The sequence below is a fragment of the Miniopterus natalensis genome, chromosome 1 (genome assembly GCF_054644295.1).
Source record: "Miniopterus natalensis isolate mMinNat1 chromosome 1, mMinNat1.hap1, whole genome shotgun sequence".
NCBI classification, from domain to species: Eukaryota; Metazoa; Chordata; class Mammalia; order Chiroptera; family Miniopteridae; genus Miniopterus; species Miniopterus natalensis.
Window position 1 is genome coordinate 129,611,861 of NC_142081.1, and position 20,906 is coordinate 129,632,766.

The 20,906-nt window shown below is 40.4% G+C and overlaps 1 protein-coding gene across 3 annotated transcripts in view; it reads left to right on the plus strand.

Annotated features, from left to right (window-relative positions):
- SFMBT2 (Scm like with four mbt domains 2) overlaps window positions 1-20,906 on the plus strand; it is a 203,818-nt gene that overhangs the window by 35,186 nt on the left and 147,726 nt on the right. For all 3 annotated transcript variants that reach the window (XM_016219747.2, XM_087825829.1, XM_016219746.2), the window contains 2 exons: window positions 333-427; window positions 2,878-3,118. In XM_016219747.2, the coding sequence (XP_016075233.2) occupies window positions 333-427; window positions 2,878-3,118 (336 nt within the window). The remainder of the gene's footprint in view (window positions 1-332; window positions 428-2,877; window positions 3,119-20,906) is intronic.

The window sequence follows — 20,906 nt, forward strand, 5'->3', positions numbered from 1 at the left end:
TATACGTCATGGTGCTTACTCAGCGGCCAATGGTTTTCTTCACCCTGTCCCGCAGTCGCCCCAAAGAATGGAGTGTCCACAGCGGCCAGTTCCAGACTGATACACTCACATGCAGCAGATATCCTGTGAAACAAACTTTCCATTAGTCACCTGTCTCTAAAGTCAGCAAACTGAAGCTATGAACAGAATTTGACAATAAGCCCTGAAACCACTGAATTCCTGCATCTCTTGCATTAAGGATTTCCTGGTCTTCATTGGAGACCAGTGCCTTTCCATTCTTCACTCTAGTATTGATATTCTTTTTTGTTTGGTTGGTTTTGGTCTTTCAACAGAGGAAGGCTCAAGCTTGGAGGAAATTGGCTTTAACTGGGGAGAGTACTTGGAAGAAACTGGTGCCAGTGCGGCTCCTCACACATCATTTAAACATGTACGTAACCTTCCTTCTCTTTCTGGTCTGGAGGGTGGGAGGAGGGGAGCCTGCAGGAAGATGCCAAGCCTATTGGAAGATAGGGAATGAGAAGAGAAGGGAAATTCAGCCACGATTTCTTAGAAATGAAGAAGAGATGGGGAATTGTTTTTCACAGATAGCTACAGGTGGGCTCGGCCTGGCTCTTCAGGTTTATCTCATCTAACACAGGGCTGGGCCCAGGGCGGGTGCTCATGAGTGAGGAACAGTATGTAGTTTTAACCTCGTCTGTACCTCAAAATGCCAAATTTGACAGATGTGGCCTTGCACATGGCCTGAGACAGGTAAGATTGTTTAGAATAAATAAAAGCCAGCAAACTAGGTAAGCATAATGTCTTCCTAGGAGGTGTAATGGCTATCTATTTTTATTTTGGATTGATCTTTTTTAAAATTAAATTAAATTTTTTAAAAAAATATGTTTTTATTGATTTTAGAGAGAGGAAGGGAGAGGGAGAGAGTGAGAAACATCAATTTGCTGCCTCTTGCACACCCGCTACTAGGGACTGAGCCTGCAACCTGGGCATGTGCCTTGATCTGGAATCGAACTGGTGACCTTTTGGTGCACAGGACAACGTCAGCCAACTGAGCCACACTGGCCAGGGCTGGATTGATGTTTTTATTTTGAAAGGACACATAAAAGTTTTATAGTCTTGTGGGCAGGATGAGTCAAATTAGGGGAAATACCACAAATATTCAGAAAACATTTAGATCTAGCCAAAAATAAATCATTCTTAGCAATGATATCTTTGAACAATGCAAATAGCTTTGCCCAGCAGAGTGCAAGTCTTAGGAAATAAAAATCGAGCTTTTATCAGATTTTTGTTTCTATAGGAGATTTTAGCAATATATTGTTAGTAAGAAAAAGACTAAATTTCCAGGACTTAAGTTTTTTGGCATTATTATTGCTTTGCTGGAAAGGGAAATTTAATTCTGAGAAACGTTTTGTTTTTTTCCCCTCTCACTGGGTTACCCAGGGCAAAGATTCAGCCTGAGTACCATTAACAAATTGAGGCATTTTCTTCACCTGTTCTTACTTTTGGCTGTCTTGCTGAATTAGGAAGCCAGAACTTTGATCCTTTATTTTAATGCAATATTTAATTCTTTTTGGAGGTGAAGTATTCTTTTGAAAAAGAATTTAAGACCTTATTAAATTTGCATCACCTTATAAAAGTAGATCACATTCTTAATTCTTTTTATACTGACACTCATAATATTAAAGTTACTAGTTTATTATGAATATACTTGTGGCCATTCAGTGAAACCAAGAGGTAAATATTAAAACACAACGGAACTATAACTCGCCTGGCGTACAGTGTGGATACGATCCTGCCAAGCTTCTTAAGATTCTGGGATGACTTGCTTAGGTTCCTTGAGTCTGTTTACAAAAAAGATATTGACAACTTTTTCCTTTTCTTTTTTACCCATAAGTTATCAATACCTCTCCATGTGGAGTAACTCCTGTTCTCTTTAGTCCAGTCAGTTTTTCCACCTTTTTTTTAATCACAATAGTTTAGGAAGCAGAGTATCCTCAGGCCTGTGTGCCAGGTGTCAAGGAAAAGCATCATTGGCCCATGAACAAGCCATTTGTAATTGCATCATCTCTTAAGCAGCTGCTATTCATAGACATCGTTGCTTTACCATTCGAACACCCGCCAGGCTGGAAAGCTTTTTTTGGGGGAGGAGGGCTGGTAAATATTAATAGGCTATAATCCTTCATTAATAAAAAGAAAATCCACCCATGGCTGTCCTGTTCACGAAGTAGCCTCCAACCACCTGGAGCTGTTGAGCACATGGAAAGAGTGTCGTCTAAATTGGAATGCGCTAGAAGTGTAGAATACACTCTGGGTTTTGGAGGCTTCATTGGAAAAGAAGAATGTAAAATATCTCATTAATCTATTTTATATTGATGACATCTTGAAATGATGACATTTGGGATATGCTAGGTTACATAAAATACATTATTAAAATTAATTTCATCTGTTTTATCTTTTTTTTAACGCGGATCCTAGAAAATTCAGTGTCACGTTGGTGGCTTGCGTTGTATTTTTGTTAATGCTGTTCTAGGGCAATACAGATACTGTTTTGTTTTTTAAAAAAATATCTTTATTGATTTCAGAGAAAGGAAGGGAGGGGGGAGAGAGAGACAAAAACATCAATGATGAGAGAGTCATTGATCGGCTGCTTCCTGAACATCCCCACCCCCACTGGGGATCATGCCCACAACCTGGGCATGTGCCCTGACCGGGAATCGAACCACCATCTTTTGGATCCTAGGTCGATGCTCAACCGCTGAGCCATGCTGGCCAGGCTAGATACTGTTTTTAAGCACTATGTTTTCAACAGTTCTTGTAATCTTCTCTATGTATGTGTCTAGTGTAATAACCAGTTTCCTGTGCTCCTGGTTCCTTAAGGTTGAAATCAGCATTCAGAGCAACTTCCAGCCAGGGATGAAATTGGAAGTGGCGAATAAGAGCAACCCAGACACGTACTGGGTGGCCACCGTCATCACGACCTGCGGGCAGCTGCTGCTTCTGCGCTACTGTGGGTATGGGGAGGACCGCCGGGCTGACTTCTGGTGTGACGTGGTGATAGCCGATCTGCACCCCGTGGGGTGGTGCACGCAGAACAACAAGGCCCTGATGCCCCCGGATGGTAAGCTCCTGGCTGGCCCACGATTCGGAGCCTTTGGGTTTACAGGTCATCCTCATTCATGCAGCTTGCAGGGAAAACCTTGCAGAGATTCCATAACTGATTCAGCAGGAAGGTCTGGCACTTTAAAGATCGCTTCCCAAGTTCCATTAGTTTGAGGGCACTGGGGTGAGAGGGAACTTGGGTGCATTCTTTGATATCAGAGCTGATCCTGACAGCCAAGCCAGCTGTCACCTTTAGGAGACAAAAGCTCTGGAACCTGATTTTGGAGGTAGGAAGGAGGCTGAAGGGAGGCCGAGATTGAGGTTTTGTTTTCTGTTGGTGATGGATTATGTTGCATTTCTTTTGCTTTAGAGACTCCACATTTTGGATAGTGCTGTAGAGCATCTGAAACAGGTCTAAGTTTTAATCTCTCTTGTTGTGGGGAGACTCTCAGATGTGATGCATATAGAAACCAAACACAAGGAGACATGGCATTACTCTAGAGGGAATTGTCAAAGCTTTTGTAGATAAGACCCATTAGTTGCTAAAAAACAGTGGCAATTTTACTCCCTAGCGGACATGCGGCAATGTCTGGAAGCATTTTTGGTTGTGAGAGGGGGAGGAGGAAGGAGCTCCTGGCATTTGGTGGGAGGAGGCCAGGATGCTGCTAAACATCTTACAATGCAGAGGACAGCCCCCCAACAAAGAATTATTGGGTTCAGACTGCCAGTAGTAGAGAAACATTGCTGTAAAAAATGGGACAGCATATTACAGACACATTAGAGGAACTCATCCTGTCAGTGAGAAAAATGGAGTCACCCAATACTTGAATCTCAACCCCCTCTCCTCTGTGTTTCATTACATGATGATGGCAGCAGTTACACTTGAAGACTTCTGATGCCAATTCTCAGGCTTGTGTAATGTCTTCTTAGTATGTGGCTGCCACTTTTAACTTTGAATGGATATATTTATTTTGAAGGGACATGTGAAGTTTTCGAGCTGAATTCCAAGGTTTGTCATGCCCACCATATTCACAATTGCTTTTGCCTTTCAGAGCATTTGTATTTTACGTTCTTTTTAAAGTTCTGATATATTGTTTTTCTGTTTTGATAGGTGGGAATGGTCCATGGTTTTTTGCTTCCCTTTTTTAATGCATAATTGAGAGCTGCTAAATAGTGGGGTCATTTAGCATGGAGTGTGAGTTGCATTAATGGGACATATGTGAGGATTGAATTGTGCCTTGGCCTTAGCTAACACCTTGACCCTTTATTGTCTCAGAAGAAAGATGGAGAAGCCCTTCTTTATTTCCTTTTTGCTTTCGCCCTTCGCATCTGTTCTCCTTTATGCCTAGAACCTCTTCCAAGCTTCTTCCTCCTCCAGCTGGCAGCTTGTCTTATCACTTCCTCAGGCAACTGCCGTTAAACTCTGTGTTTGCTCACAAGGCCTCGTGTGCCCTTGATGTTGATCATGTTTGCAACTGTGCCCGCCATTGAGTTTTTAAAAAATGAGATACAATTCACATACTGTAAAATTCATCCCTATAAAGTTCAGTGATTTTTATTACAGTCACCAGGTTGTGCAACCATTATCACTATCTAATTCCAGAGCATTTCTATCACCCCACAAATAAACCTTGTACCCGTTCACAGTCACTCTCTATTCTCCCCTCCCTCCAGGCCCTGGCAGCAATCACTAATCTGCTTCTTGTTTCTATAGACTTGTTTATTCTGGATATTTCCCATACATGGAATCATACAGTATGTGGCCTTTTGTGTTTGGCTTCTTTTACTCAACATGTTGTATCGAAAGCTCAGCCATGCTGTAGCACGTTATCGGCACTTCATTCCTTTTTATAGCTCAATCATATTCCCTCATACGGGCAGACCACATTTTGTTTGTCTATTCGTCAATTGGTGTACATCTGGCTGCAGCTGTAGTTTGAATTGTGTGGTTCTTTGAGTCAAGGACTTACCTACCCCCTTTTGTGTTGGTTGTGTCTTTGTATACAGAAGTGGAGCCTTTATTTTTCACCTCTCTGTTGAGGGGTACTTCTCAGGTGAGTGCTGGAGAATGGTTGTTAATACATGAGGCTTTATTTTTCACTGTTCTAGTTCTGCAAATGGTTGGGCAAATGCTACACTGTAATGCCTTTGGTAATGCTTGCTACTCTTAGTCCCAGGCCCAGCCTAAATTGTGCCATAAGTGGCATTTTAATTTATTTACTTTTATCCTTTTTACAAGATTTTAAGTGTACAGTACATTATTGTTAACTATAAGCACAATGCTGTGAGACAGATCTATAGAACTTTTTCATCCTGCATAACTGAGAGTTTATACCCTTTGAACAATAACTCCCATTCCCCTTTCCTGGCCCCTGGTCACCAGCATTCTACTCTCTGTCTGCCTATGTGAGTTTGATGGCTTTAGATGCCTCAAGTAAGTAGAATCAGGCAGTGTTTGTCCTCTTGTGACTGGTTTATTTCACTTTACTTAATGCCTTCAAAGTTCATCCATGTGGTAGCACATGACAAGATTTCCTTTTTAAAGGCTGAATAATATTCCATCTTGCTTTGAATTAAAATAGCCACCGAGGTGAGAAGATGTAATATGCAGTTATCTAATTTACTTATGAATAGAGAAAACCAGTCTTGATGGATGGAATTGTATTGATGGAATATTATGAAAATAACAATTCTAGTTAGAAAATTAGAGTAATTCTTATTTGCCCAGCTCTACTCACAAAAGCCACACACATACTCAGGAGGGTACAGACAGACATGCGTTAATTCTGGGGAGCCGATACACACTTGGGGGCACTGTGAGAGGGGGACACAGAAGGGTCCTGAGAGGCAGGTTCCCACTGCTGGCTGCAGCCTTGCCTTTTCACTGTCCTTGCTTATCTCAGTCACGCATGACTCACTCTTAAAGTCTGACACTGTAGTAGCTAAACGCCCTTGGAAAGGACGTAATCTGGTTTTGTGTTATAGATTATTTAGTGATTAGTTTTTGAGAGAAGTTCCAGGGTGCTGAATTTTAACACTCTAAGAGCTAATGGGTTCACTTGGTAAACATCCATGCTGTTGCTTGAGAAAGGCAGCATAGTTTATTAATCGATTCTTCCTCCTCACTTGGATGAAAAATGTGGCAGCAGTCACAGTTTCAGAAACACTGTCAAATTTGTATCCTACTGACTTCCTGCTATTAGGCAAGACACAGACACACTTAAAATGACAAATTCAAAATGAAAAATGGGAAAGCCCTGTGAAGAGGGAAACCACTAATGTGACTGGAAGATTGGAAGGCTCTTCACATGGTAACAAGTTATGCTAATTTTGAGAATTTCTTTATTGCTCCTTTTAAAAGAACTTTAAAGAAATTTAGTAGGTAATCAATATGGCTTGGAAATCTTTAGTGCAGAGAACAAAGTCAGGAAATAGCAGGTTCATGGGGCAAAAGGTTTTATTGATTCCTGCAGTACAGGATAATTATTGCTTTGTAGCCAGACAGCACTTGCTCCACTGGGAACCGTAGAATTTATTTTTGAACAAGGAATCTTGTTTCTGTGGTTTTCTGTCTTAGAGAGCTAATATCATTGTGAATTCAGAAACTGTACCTGGTTGATCTTTCTGGTGGTTCAACTTGAAAGGCACCACAGAATATTAACACGAGTTCAAATAATCCATGACACATAACATTCTTGTTTGGAATGTTCCATGGTGATAGGTTTCTTACTGATCCCAGGAATCAGGGTAGGGGCGGGGAGTGGGTTGTATAGAGGGAGGAGTGTTGCAGTTGGAGCCAGGACGTGAGGTTCTTATCTTGCCTTTGCCATTGACCTAGCTACAGGGTGAGTCCTCTCTCAGTTTTCGCATCTTTGAAATGAGGTTAAGAGTATACTATAATGTCCCAAAAGCTTTCCAGTCTGACACGTCTGGGTTTGTGATCCTTGCCAAGGAAAGGAGGAGGGAGAAGGTGCTCCTTTTCCTATTGTATACATGAGCAGCAGACTTTGCTTTGGAATTAGGGTCTATGGAAATCGAGCCTATGCATCTGTGTGAAGCACAGAAGGAAAGCTCCTAGGTTACTGTTGGGGACGATGAAGTTTCAACCAATTGAGGGACAAACTAGGATGGGAAATTACTGTGAGTGCCTGGGTCCATCCTCGCTGGCATTGGGTAGGATTTCTCTCACTGAGGATTGTAGACTCTGGTTTCCCTATGCAACCCAGAGAACCGGCAGTCATCTTACCTGAGCGAGAAAGATCAGCGCATGTGGAATTGAGTCATTCGGTATGTGGATGACAGCTTTAAAATATGGTTGGACTAAGCAAGATGATGGGAGCTTGGGGTGCTTTGGGGAGGAGAGGATTGCCTTGTGTGATCAGACTAAGTTTGTAGCACTCAAGATCTTTCAGGATGTTTGGGATTGTCCAAAGTTGACTTACATCTTCTGAAATCATCGCATTGAAAGAGACACATTTTATTATTTTCAATGATAGTTTTACGAAGCACGTAGCATTCTTTACAGTTCCATATTTTCCTGCCTTGCTCCTTTAAATGAACTTAACCTTTGAATTAATACGAGCTGTCATTATTACTTCAAATGTTACGAGGAAGGAAACAGCATAGCAGCAGACAGAATGCCACTAACAAGGACATGTTTAGAGGGACCTGGGTTTAGTGGCCAATTGGCCATTCAAAGAGCAGTGTCCCTGCTCCTGAGCTAATTGGTATTAATCTTTCATATTAAAAGTATTAAGAAACACACTACATTAAAGCACCACTCAGTGCAGTGGAGGATTAGCTCTTATTATTAGAGTTGCAAAATGTAAAACATTTTGGCTTAGTAAATCAATAAGGCGTGATTTATTCATAAGCACATGCAAAGCTCGCAAAGGGCAGCTGACAAATAATTATTGTTTATGGTGATAATGTAAGGAAGTAATTTAATCCAGTGATTGTTGCACTATTATTTATTGAGAAGGAACAGCAATACCTCTTGATGTCTGGAGTGGCGGAGCTCTGGGGTTCTGGAGTTCTGGCAGGTAGGTACCTGCTGAGTCCCTGAAAGGAATGCTGTCAGACTGCAGGTAAATGTGTGTGATGATGCCAGTCCACAGTAACCCTCGGCTTGTACACTGAGGAGTATTTATGTGTGCTTTCTACTGTTGCAGGAAAGTACTGGGATTAGGTGCCTTAGGAATCATGTTACTAATTTTTATTTTCCCCATTATGAAAATTCCTGTAATTTGAATTGCAAACTCTGCAGTCTTGCCAGAATGACTCTATTTACCATTCAAAGTTGAATCAAAATTACTGGAGTTAGTTATTATATCACTTATTTGAATAAAGGGATGTTTATTCATGAAGTGTTAGGAAAAGGTGTGAAGCTTGGTCCTAGGGCTGTTTTGGGGATTGCTGTTTTTACTGTAGTTGATTGTAAAGTAAGAGATGCTGGCAGGGGGTGCACAGAACTGTGAAGTGATCAGATGACAGGACTTAGCACTCTCTAACCATTGCCTAACTGCAGACTCTGAGAAGTAGAATTTGTGTTATATGAGACTGTCAGTGTTTACAGTTCATATTTTATTACTTAAGTTACATTTTAGTAACACTAATGAAACCTACACAATCACATTGTTTTCATTTGTGTATTAATAAGAAAAGTATATATGCTAAAAACTCAAAGAGCAAAATTAATCCTAAGTGGAGTCGAGGGAAGCACAGGGATAAACTCACTAATCATTAGAAATTTAATGTAAAGAGAAAAAACACATAAGAAAAGGTAGGATGTATTTGATAAATATGACAGTAAATAAACTAAAAGTCATAGATACATACTTTAAAAAGTGCGTTAGTATCCTATTGTGAAAAAGCCATTTTTGACAGTGGTGTGTGAAAGAAGGAATATTCAGGTAGAAAAGAGTAATTCTTTCCCTCTAGATACTTAATGGCCCTTTTAAAACAATATCCATGGTTTTGAGTCCTATCTGATCAGAGGAGGAGAGCCTGTGTACAGGCTCATCATGGTGTAGACCAAAGTGGACTTGGTTTGCAGATGTGTGGTTGTGTTTGTATGTGTGATGACCATGTGTGTATGTGCGTGAGCATGTGTGTTTATATACATGTGTGAGCATGCATGTGTTTGCATCCATGACTGTGTGTATGCATGTGTATGTGCATTTTTATCTGTGAACATGTTTGTGCATTTGTATACATGAATGAGGATGTGTGTGTGTGTTTTAACTAACCAGTATTTTGAAATAATTGTGGTATTGACCATTTACAAATCACTTCATTTAAAAGTTTGGGTTATCATCACCTCTTGAAAACTTAGATGACACAGGCGCGTTGGACCTGCATTTCACAGGGCAGCCCTTAACGCAGCGCCAGCCTCTTCAGGTGGCCATTTGTTCTCTAGATCTTCTGTTCCCTGCTTGGGTTTTCTTATCTGCTCAGGCTATGTGGGCATCTGGGCTAATACCTCCAGTGTCAGGCATGGAACAGGAGAGCCACACATGTCCTTGTGCAGCCTCTGAACGTGTGACCCCAAGTTTCCAAGGCTCCATCTTAAAACACCAGGTAGATCAGATATTGTTAAGGTTTCCTTCAGCTCAAAAATGTTCTGAATGTAAGAATTCAAAGAGCACACCCTGTCTGCTGTGACCCAGTGGTAAGAGCGCCGGCCCACGGTTGCAGGTTCAATTCCTGGTCAAGGGCACATGCCTGGGTTGCAGGTTCGATCCCCCGCCCCAGTCAGGTGCATGTGGGAGGCAACCAATTGATATGTCCCTTTCACATTGGTGTTTCTCTCTCTTTTCCTTCCTTCTATTCTCTCTAAAAATCAATGGAAAAAATATCCTCAAGTAAGGATTAACAACAAAAAAAGAATTCAAAGAGCAATGAATGAGACTTATGAAAAGGCTCTGAATAAAGACACTATATGAACAGAACCCTAAGAAAATATGTGGAAGGAAAGAAAACAAAGACCAAAAAAAAATGAAGGCAAACTAAAGGGTCCTCGTATAAATAAAAAACCTTTATGCAGGTGGTGATGTATAACTACTTGTTTATGAGTAAAAAATCACGTTTTCTCTTATTAATCCCTGTTTAATATTTGTTGTCTTTTGAAACTCATTATATACCACATATCCTTTTATCATTTTCTTGCCTCGTGTATAAATGAATCATGAATTTCAGCATGTTTGTATCATGCTGAACAATTAAAAACAGTTTCTCTCCCCCACCAAATGGTTTTACTGTGTGCCTACTATGTGCCAAGTAACTAAATTTAACCCTAGATCATCTATATAAACTGGATTGTATAACTCTTGTTTTACACTTGAGAAAATGTGGCTTGAAAAGGGTAAAAAGCTTGTCTCCAGGCCAGACAGCTTGAAGTAGATTTTAAGCTAAGGGCAAAATTTTCCTCCCAGTTTTGAAATCAATGCTTTGAAAATAGCAAAGGTCAGTAAATATTTGTTTATTGATTTTACGTGTCAATAAGACTTTAGAATGTTCAGACTTGAAATATTGGAAACATATTACTAAGAAACACTGTAGAATTGGCTCCCTGTGATTTTTTTCGGAAGAGGGTGGAAAGCTACTTGTCCAGGATGTTTTTAATTTTGTCCGTTTTGGAGGCAAATAAGTGGAAGAGATTCGGCCTACAACTTTCTTGACAAGTGATAATCATGAGATGATGTAAAGTTATGTAAATTGTATCAGATGCTGTTTGGGCTTTTTTGCACTACATGAAAACTGTGAGCACAACGCGGCACTATAAGATTTTCCTTTTTGGTGTCATTCACAAATGAATTTATTTTCTCTTGCTTCTTGATCCAGCAGCATGTGTACTTTAAAATCAGGCCTGTGTTTAATTCTGTGTGAAATGTGGGGTGAATTAGTTCTGTGGGCTCTTGGCCTCTTCTCTGACTCTTTTCCTCATTGTTAATCCTTCATCTCCTTAACTGTCAGAGCCCCAGTCTCACCTGTCTGCTCTTCTCCCTTCGCTCCCCACTTCCATCCAGACAGAGATCCTTGTCCGGGCCTCCTGTACATGGGGGCTCAGCTCCCATTCAGCCCCAGCTCCTGCTCTGGGTAGACCCTTTACTGCCCTGAATGGATGACTAGTGCAGAGCCTGCGAGACAAGCCTGGACTCACCTTTGCACAGACACGCCTTCCTTAGCACAGCTGCCCTCTTGGACCTCTGCTGTTTCCAGCCCTGACCCTGCCTCATGACCTCCCTTGTGTTCCCACCCTGAGTCCGGAGCCCTCAGTGCGGTCTATCCACCCTCCTTCATGCCTCTGACTGCCCTCTAGCCTGTTGGACTGGTGGGCTTCTCCCACGTCTCTTCTTGCTCTGGGCTCTTGAACAAGCCTTGAGGTTTCAGGGCCATGCCTTCACTCAGGGCCATGCTGACCTTCCAGGGCCATGCCTTCTTTTCAAGGCCATGCTGATTGTCCAGAGCCATGCTGACCTTCCAGGGCCATGCCTTCACTCAGGGCCATGCTGACCTTCCAGGGCCATGCCTGCACTCAGGGCCATGCCTTCACTCAGGGCCATGCTGACCTTCCAGGGCCATGCCTGCACTCAGGGCCATGCTGACCTTCCAGAGTCATGCCTTCATTCAGGGCCATGCTGACCTTCCAGGGCCATGCCTGCACTCAGGGCCATGCTGACCTTCCAGGGCCATGCCTTCACTCAGGGCCATGCTGACCTTCCAGGGCCATGCTTTCACTCAGGGCCATGCTGACCTTCCAGAGTCATGCCTTCATTCAGGGCCATGCCTCTATGCCAGGGCTATGCCTTCTTTTCAAGGCCATGCTGACTGTCCAGGGCATGCCTTCTTTCTAAAGCCATATTGACCTTCTAGGGCCATGCTTCTGTTCTATGCAGAATTTTCAACAGTTAATGTACAGTGGCTGAAGAATATTTAACGACATTAAACAAAGTTTATTTTTGTTTTGCACAATTAAACAATGTATTTTACAATATAAATTTATACTTTCACACATAATATATACCTCAGACATGGCATCACACAGGAAGTGTGACACTGACTTTTCACATTGGCAGCTGGATAGATATTGAGTGCTAGAACTGGATAGTTTATTATTATAATCACATTTAATAAGATTAAAATGTCAGAACACTAAATAAAATATTTAACTCTATTTAAATATTTTAGATCAAAATTTGATATTTACTAGTTATAATTTGTAATTTTATTAATTTTAGTAGATAATATAGAATATTTAAAGGGAAAGTAACTTTTTTGAAGATAAAAAATTAAAAATTTTGATTTTTGCACTTTACATTTTTTGATTAAAAATATTAAAATTATATAGACTGGCTGCAATTATGTTTTAGTCTCTTAGATGATTTCTTTGAATAGAATACAAATTATGCAAAATTTTGAATTTCTTAAAACTAGATAGTTAATGATTTCTCTGAAATGGAAGTAAAGAAAAGAATTTTTATGGACTAAATGTATAAAAATTTATGAATTATGTAAATTTTTATTACTCATCCAAACATTGCTAGCCATCAACAGAACACCCAGACATATGTCATCATAATTAAATTTAGTAATCTTTGGCATTTTACCAACTTGCAGTCATATATAAACTATAGCTTTTTACATATTTTTTTTTACTCTGTCATTATGAAGCTCCATTTATCAGTGTAGGAGGATAGGACATACTTTACACCACAACTTGTTCGCTTGATAAATAACATTAAAATATTTCCACATGTGATATATGAACCTACATTTGTATTCTCGCTGGGTCCTGTACATGTTACAGGTGGGCGTGTTCAAGGTTTTCACAGTGGGTTCCTCATGTCCCCTGTGAACTGGATGTCTTTCCAAGGGTCAGTGGCCTGGGTCTATTTAGGGAGTTAGTTTCCACATCCTCCAGTTCTGTCCCTGAAATCGACCATTGGTGTCCTTTCCTGCCTCACCCTCCCCAGTCACTGTGGTGCATTCATTGCCTTTGTGACACTGAACACGAAACATCAGTGTTCTAAGGGAAGCCTCGTTTACTCAAGGCAGCATACCACCCTTCCAACCGTAACATTGCGAAACATTTTACAGTAGTCCTCCCTTATCCACAGTTTCACTTTCCATGGTTTCAGTTATCCACAGTCAACCATGGTCCAACAATATTAAATGGAAAATTCCAGAAATAAACAGTGTATACGTTTTAAACCATGCGCCACTCTGAGTATTGAGATGAAATCTCGCCCCTCCCAGCTCTGTCTTGCCTAGGATGTGAATCCCCCCTTTGTCCAGCATCTCCATGCTGTATACACTCCCTATCTGTTAGTCACTCGGTAGGAGTCTCAAATCAATCATCAGAGAGAGTGAGAGACAGAGAGAGAGAGAGAGAGAGAGGGAGACAACATTTCACATGCCTTTTATGTGTAGCGTGATAGCTGTTCTGTTTTATTATTAGCTATTGTTAATCTCTTACTATGCTTAATTTATAAATTAAAATTTATCACAGGACTGTATGTACAGCAAAAAACACAGTATATATAGGGTACTACCTGGTGTTTCAGGCATCCACTGGGGGCCTTGGGACATCTCCCTCAGATAGGGAGAGTACTGTACCTTTTATGTTTAATCATCAAAATTTGTATTGTTATTTTAGTTGCTTTGATCAGGACTAAAAATAATTTTGGTAATCTAGGCCAAAGAACATTTTTATTTAATAGTCAGAGACATTTAAAAAAGTTTAACTATATGCAGTATTACATTTTTTATTTACATGTAGTTGAGATACAATATTATATTAGTTTCAGGTGTACAACACAGTGATTTGACATTTATATACCTTACAGTGTGGTCACCACATTCTGCTTAGTAATCATCGGTCATCGTGCAGACCTGTTGCTAGAGAAGTAGTATGGGCTGAGCAATAACAGAATGTTGGAAATAGAAAGGTATAACCTTAGGGTACGAGTCTGAGGGGTGTGGAATGAATCTGATTCCAAGGAGAAAAAGGAAAGCTGCACCAACTGACTGTAAAGTAGTGCTTATTCATGTCTATTTAAAAAGCATGGTGGAAAGGATCAGATCATTCCATTGAATATATTTATGGGAGTGATACAGCAATTTCATTCAAAATGTCATATGTACAGTACATAGGAAGTGACATCCTTTGCAGCTATTTAAACAAATGAAAACTTTTAGAATGCCAAATTGAAAACACATAAGGAGGGTACATTAGTTTTTCAAAATTATTTGAAAGGGGAATGTGAGCAAGAAAATTTAAAGAATGGTGATGTAGACAGCTATGTTAGATGAAAGGCCATTCTGTAAAGCTGATTAGTCCCTCCCTTCTTGTGCATATATTTGGCTGTGACAATCTGGAAGGTGCACATTTGTGCAGAGCAGTCTTACCTGAGCCTTGTGAGTCTGTAAATCTTTTGAATATGCCCCCGTGTCCAACCTGGAGACAAGATGGGATGAGCTGGTGACTCACCTTAAACCCATCTCTGGTCCCTTGCTCTCCCTGACTGCATTTTTAAAGATGGTGCTTCCCCACAGCCCTTCTTGCTCACTCATTAAGACAGTGTTTCTTAAAATTTAGGTGTTTAGAAGTTCTCAGGGCTTTGAAAGGATTTATCATGATTGGGTTTTTACAGAGTTTATATTTAAGTTGTTGGATTCCCTTGGTGTAATATATGTTTGAGTCTTGCTGATGGGAAACCTAGAACCGGCAGAAGGGAGATTTTGGGATGATGGAGAAGAATCCACTCATGGACACCAGCAGCTGGTTTGGTCCATAAAGGATACTACTGTATCACAGAGTATGGAAAAAGTTCTATGTCAGTCTAAAAAATTTTATGTTGATAACTGAAGGGTTAGTTATTGAGGTTTTACTATGTGCCCAATGTTTTTTGGTGGTATTATACAAGATGGTTATTACCAAGTATTTATATGAAGCACATTTGTAATGCAATCAGCTTTTGGCCCATGGCATGCACTCAGATGAAGAACTTATTTTTGGAAATGGATGTTTTGTGTGGCTGTTGCCAGTGTACGTTTTTATTTGTTGGTCATTTCTGCTCTGTCTGTTCACTCTTGAAGATCTCACTCTTGTCTTGCTAAGCAGTATCAGGAGTTAATGTGAAATACTAATCTCTGCAAACTTGGGTGATGTCTTCTCTTCTTGTCCAGGTGGGAACTTCTCAGAGACAGCACTTCTTTTGCATTTCTTGAACTTTGTCTTCTTTTTTGCTAAGCATTTTTCAAGGGTGGTTAGCCGGTAGTGGAAATTTACAAGAGCTGGAGGCTGACCTGATTGGTAATGGAATTCTGACCCTTAACTTCTGTGGGGATCTGTTGGCAGCTAAATGGAAAGGTTCCTCTGGTCTGTATTCTGCTGGTATTTAAATAAAATAAATTGGAGTGTCTGGAGCTGACTGTGCAGTAAGAGTGCTTTTCAGGCCCTAACAAAGGAGTAGAGGGCATTGGCCTGAGTCAGGTGGCCTGGCTAGTGGCTCATCTGTGCCTCTCGTTTAACGTAACCTTGGAAAAAAGTCACTTAACCTCTTTGCATTTCACACTTTCCGCATCTTTAAAATGGCTAATTAATACCTGACCTTGCTCTCTCTTGGCCCTATTGTCAGCACCAGCTTTGATGGCAGATGCAAAAGCTCTCTGTAACCTGTAGAGCACTGGAAAGTGGGAAGAATGCTCAGCATCCCATTTTCCCTCCTCTTTTTTTTCGCTGTAGGAGACCCTACTAGTCCTGGCTCCACAGACAGTGGCAAGGGAGATGTGAGTGAGGAAGTGCCTGCATCTAGGACGGATGGCTTAGAATGGAGCCTCGATAGAGGGCCCTCACCCAGCTGTGTTCAGTGCCTAGGCACTTCCAATGTTTTTTCCTCTCTGTGATCTCAAAGAATTTTGGTTATATCTTTTTGTGGTTATTTTTGCCTTGTGTTACAATTGTTTATGGAAAAATAATCGCACCCATTTGATTAAAAACGTAAAGATAATGACAGCTGCCTTGTAGAGCTGTTTTGTGTATTAAATGTGATTTGTATTAACTCCTCAGAGCAATGTTTAAAATGTAGAAAGAAGGAAATGGAGAAATGCTTATTTTCCTCCATTCTTCTGGCTAAGAATAGTTTTTACTCACTTTTGAATCCTACCTATTTATTTATTAGCTATTTTAAAAACTTTATTTTTATAATCCTCACCTGAGGATATGATTTTATTGATTTTAGAGAGAAGAAGGGGATCGGGGGGGTGGGGTGGGGAAGAAACATCAATCGGTTACCTCTGGTACTCACCCTGACTAGGGATGAACCTGCATCCTAGGTATGTGCCCTGACTGATAATCGAACCTTGGATCCTTCAATACACTTGATGCACACAACATTCCAACCAACTGAGCTACACTGGCCAGGGCAAAAACTGTATTTTTTTAAGAGCAGTTTTAGGCTCACAGCAAATTTGAGGGGAAGGTGCAAAAATTTCCCATATATCCACTGCCCCTATACATGCACAGCCTCCCCCACTATCAACATCTCTCATAGACAGTACATTTGTTACAACTGATGAACCTACATTGACAGGTCATCATCACCCAGAGCCCACAGTTTACATTAGGGCTCACTCATGGTGTTATACATCCTGTGGGTTTGGACAAATATAAACCCAGTCCTATGGGTTTGAACATGTACCCACCATTATAGTGTCATACAGTATAGTTTCCTTGCCATAAAAATTCTCTACTCCACCTTTCACACCTCCCTCTTCCTCACCCCCTGGCAACCACTGATGTGTTTACTGTCTCTGCAGTTTTGCCTTTTTTGCAGGATGTTATATAGTTGGAATCACAACACCCTTTTACTTTTTTATACCTTACATTTAGTTAAAGCTCAGTGGTTGTTAAATGGTTAAGAACAAAGCCTCTGAGCTAATTAAAAAATAACACCAGCAAAGACTAATTGGTAGTAGTGCATGTATATTATTTACTCAAGAGCCTTTTAAATCTGACCGCACTCATACACACCAGCCACACTCGGATTTTGAGGCCTGCTGCTTATTGCGTGCAGTGGTTAGGAGCAGGGAAGAGGGTTGTTAGTCATACATACTTGTTTCACTGATAAATCATGACCAACAGCCCAACTGCCAGGGAGGAGGTGGAAAAACTGGGAAAAGTTGATAGCAATGCAAGAGCAATCTAATGCCATTTACTGTAGGAGCAAATAATCCTGTCAATAGGTCTGGAGGGCTTGGGGTTATTACACAGTGAGGTGTTGGCTATTATATTACAAAGCCAGATAATTGATTTATACCATTCTCAATCCTCAAAGAGGTTTTACATTTATTTTTTATCTACTAAGTAGGTGGCAACAGAAAAGGTTAAGCTCAGAGGGATGTGGTGGGAGAAACAAAATGTAAAGAGCTGGGACTCTGACAGGTGCTCTGTGAGTGGAATGTATTAATGAGCTATTATTATTATTTTTAAAGTTTCTTTATCTTTATTGTTGAAAATATTACAGATGTCCCCTTTTTACCCTCATTGATCCCCTCTACCCTGCATCTGCTCTACCCCCAGGCATTCCCCAAACCAAAGTCTGTGTCCATGGATTATGTTTATAAACATATAAGTTCTTTGATTAATCAATGAGCTATTATCATAACCATGGTAGAACTCTTTTCTATGCAGACTTCTAGTAATCAAACTGTTCTTATTTTGGCTCTTTAAACATGGTAAAACCCTAATCCAACACAGCCTCGAGCCACTGACCTGGTACACAAATAATAGATTTTAATGATTTTTGTATTCTGAGATATACTATGCTGTGTTGTTCAGCTGACAGACACTTGGGGTGGGCATGTAGTCAGAGAGGAACCAGGACAGTGCTGAGATGGAACCTGTGGTAGGCATCCATGGCTGAGAATTGGGCTGACCTGGAGTGTAGCTGGGTGGGTCCAGAGTTGAGGAAATCTCTGTGATAGTTTAGCTGTCAGTTAAGATCGATTTTCTAAGATGATGCATTGAGGTTCTATCAGATGGAAGATGTATCCAGATGGGAAGTCCAGGTCCCATGTTCCAGGCCTGGGGATTCTATAGGCCTGGCCAGAACAAAGCAAGACTCCATAAGTGGGATGGGCCCTATAGCAGGATTGGGCACTGGGCTGGGAAACTTAGTAGTACAGATCAGGGTATGACCTGACCTCCCCAAAAGGCTAGACTGAGGCAGGAAGAGGAAGCTGTGAAATGGGGCCATGGTGATGCCTCTTGGGCCTTGAACAGATGACCTGAATGAGACAAGTTTGGACAGGGGTGGGTGCATGGATCCCAGGGCTGGGTGACTTCTGAGCTGGTGGTACAGTCTTCTTACCTCTTTGAGAAGTTACAGGGGCTCGTAGAAACTGGGCGATTTCTGCTTTGGTGGCAGCAGTCCTTGAAATACAGCTGTCCCAGATTGACACCTGTTGGGGCTGGAAATCAGGGGACTCAGCTTGAGGGCCTGGGGAAAGCAGAAGGTGAGCAAAAGAGGCAGAGACTGAAAGGAATGAGATTCCGAGCAGCATTCCGTGAGCCCAGTGAGTTGTTCTATCTACTTTGGACCCTGGGCAATGGTCCTGGAACCAAACTTGGGACTGGTTTCTGGGATTTAACTCTGGGGGTCATAGGGTTATATGATCAGGTTAGGGGATGGTGCTGAGGTCTCCATTACACCTGCTATCCCATAACATTTGGAAATTGAGCAGCAACAGCGTTTATTGACTCAGTGTCACCTGTTTTAGATGGTTTTCACGTTGTTCTATTAGGGAACAGAACTTTGATTCTGTTGGTTACTGTGATTTCATGCAGGGGGTTTAGAGATGGATAGGGAGGTCATACATATAAATTCTTGAGACTTCAGAGTTAGAGGCAAAGCTGGGGATCAGAAAGGTGAGGAATGGGCTAAAGTGAGCACCTTGGACCAGTGCTTTTTTTTTTTTTTAATAAACTGTTTTTAGAGCAGTTTTAGTTCAAAGCAAAAGTGAGAGGGAAGTACAGAGAGTTTCCATGTACTCCCTGACCCCACATATGTACAGCTTCCCCCCACTATCAACATTCCTCCCCAGAGTGGTATGTATATTACAGCTGATGAACCTGCATTGACACATCATAATTACCTAAAGTCCACGGTTTACATTAGGTTCACTCTTGGTGGTGTACATTCTGTGGTTTGAACAAGTGTATAATAACATGTATCCTTCATTATAGCATCATACACAGTCATTTCACAGCTTCCCAAACCCCCTTTGCTCCTATTCATCCCTCCCTACCACCTAACTCCTGGTAACTACTGATCTTGTCTCCATAGTTTTGCCTTTTCCAGAGTGTCACGTAGTTTGAACCATACAGTATGCCACCTTTTTAGACTAGCTTCCTTCACTTAGTAATACGCACTTAAGTTTCCTCCATGTCTTTTCGTAGTCATTGGGTGCTTTTTTCACTTCTTCACTTCACTTCACTTCACTTCACTTCACTTCACTTCACTTCACTTCACTTCAGTGATCATCTTGGGTATCTCATCTTTATCATGGTGATTATCACACATTTAAAGACCCTGTGGTCCAGATGCTGGAGAAGTAACCAGCTCTACTGTGCTGCCATGTATGAGAACTTCAATGTACCAAGGAACTCACATGCAGAACAGGCCAAAACAGCCTGTGGATTGTACAAATTGCCTTTCCTTTGAAAAAAATTTATGTTAAGCATTTAAAAAAACAAATTTAGTTACAAAAGCTTTAAGGATAGAATGATTACACAAAATGAGGCCCAACTGTTTTTATTTTTAAATGTTCTTAGGCCATGCTGTGAGAATTTACAGTAACCAACTACTAAAAATTTTGTATTTCTAAAGAGGCTTAATCAGAGAGAATTGCTTTAGAAATATGGTTTTAAGGGTTTTCATAATTATTTTTCTGATTATATTACCAATTGACAGAGATGTTAAGTATAGTTGATTAAACAATACAAAAAATTTTAAAAGACCATAATGACATATTTATATAATGGTCACTAATAGTTTCCAAAAGCCTGTCTCAGATTATGGAAACAAGTTATAGCCATTGAAATAATCTGTAATTATTTTTTTTCACACTAGGCAATTATATTAAGACATTAGCATCTGTTCAGCTTATTTCTTAGAAAATTCTCTGATGAATATCTTTCGAGATCATCATAAAACAAAACAATTTCCAACCCCATCAGCTCCCACCCTACACCTTTAAACATAAACACAACAAATTCTTCTATAATCACCAAAGAAAATAAAATTTATTTAAGACTTACTTTCTGGTTTAAATGTTTTATTGTCCTATAGCGATCAAAGGATGAGTTGTAGGCCTTATTTAGTGTTATTTGGAGTAATATTTAATCACAGATTTGTTTTGTGAAATGAAGAAAGCAACACTCTTTTTACATTCTTCATCTGTACATCTAATGGGTAATTTGTTAGCCCATCATAATTAATATTTAGATCTCTAATGTACACAGAGCTTTAGATTTATATGTCTGATTATGGTTCTTTCAGTTAAGTGTTATGTATTTATGTATCTGCCCTTCTGGGCTGGATTTCTGTGAAGTGTTTCTGCAGGAGTATGTTCACATAAATAATCAATCAGCAAATAAACATCAATTACAAATTCTATTAACATAGCTGTCTGCAGTCCTTTAACAAATATTTAAGTACAGTATGTTTAGATTAAATTAAAAATTTTTGAAATGCTTGTTTGCTTAGTTTCCCAATTTAACTCATCTTTCTCCTATCAAAAGA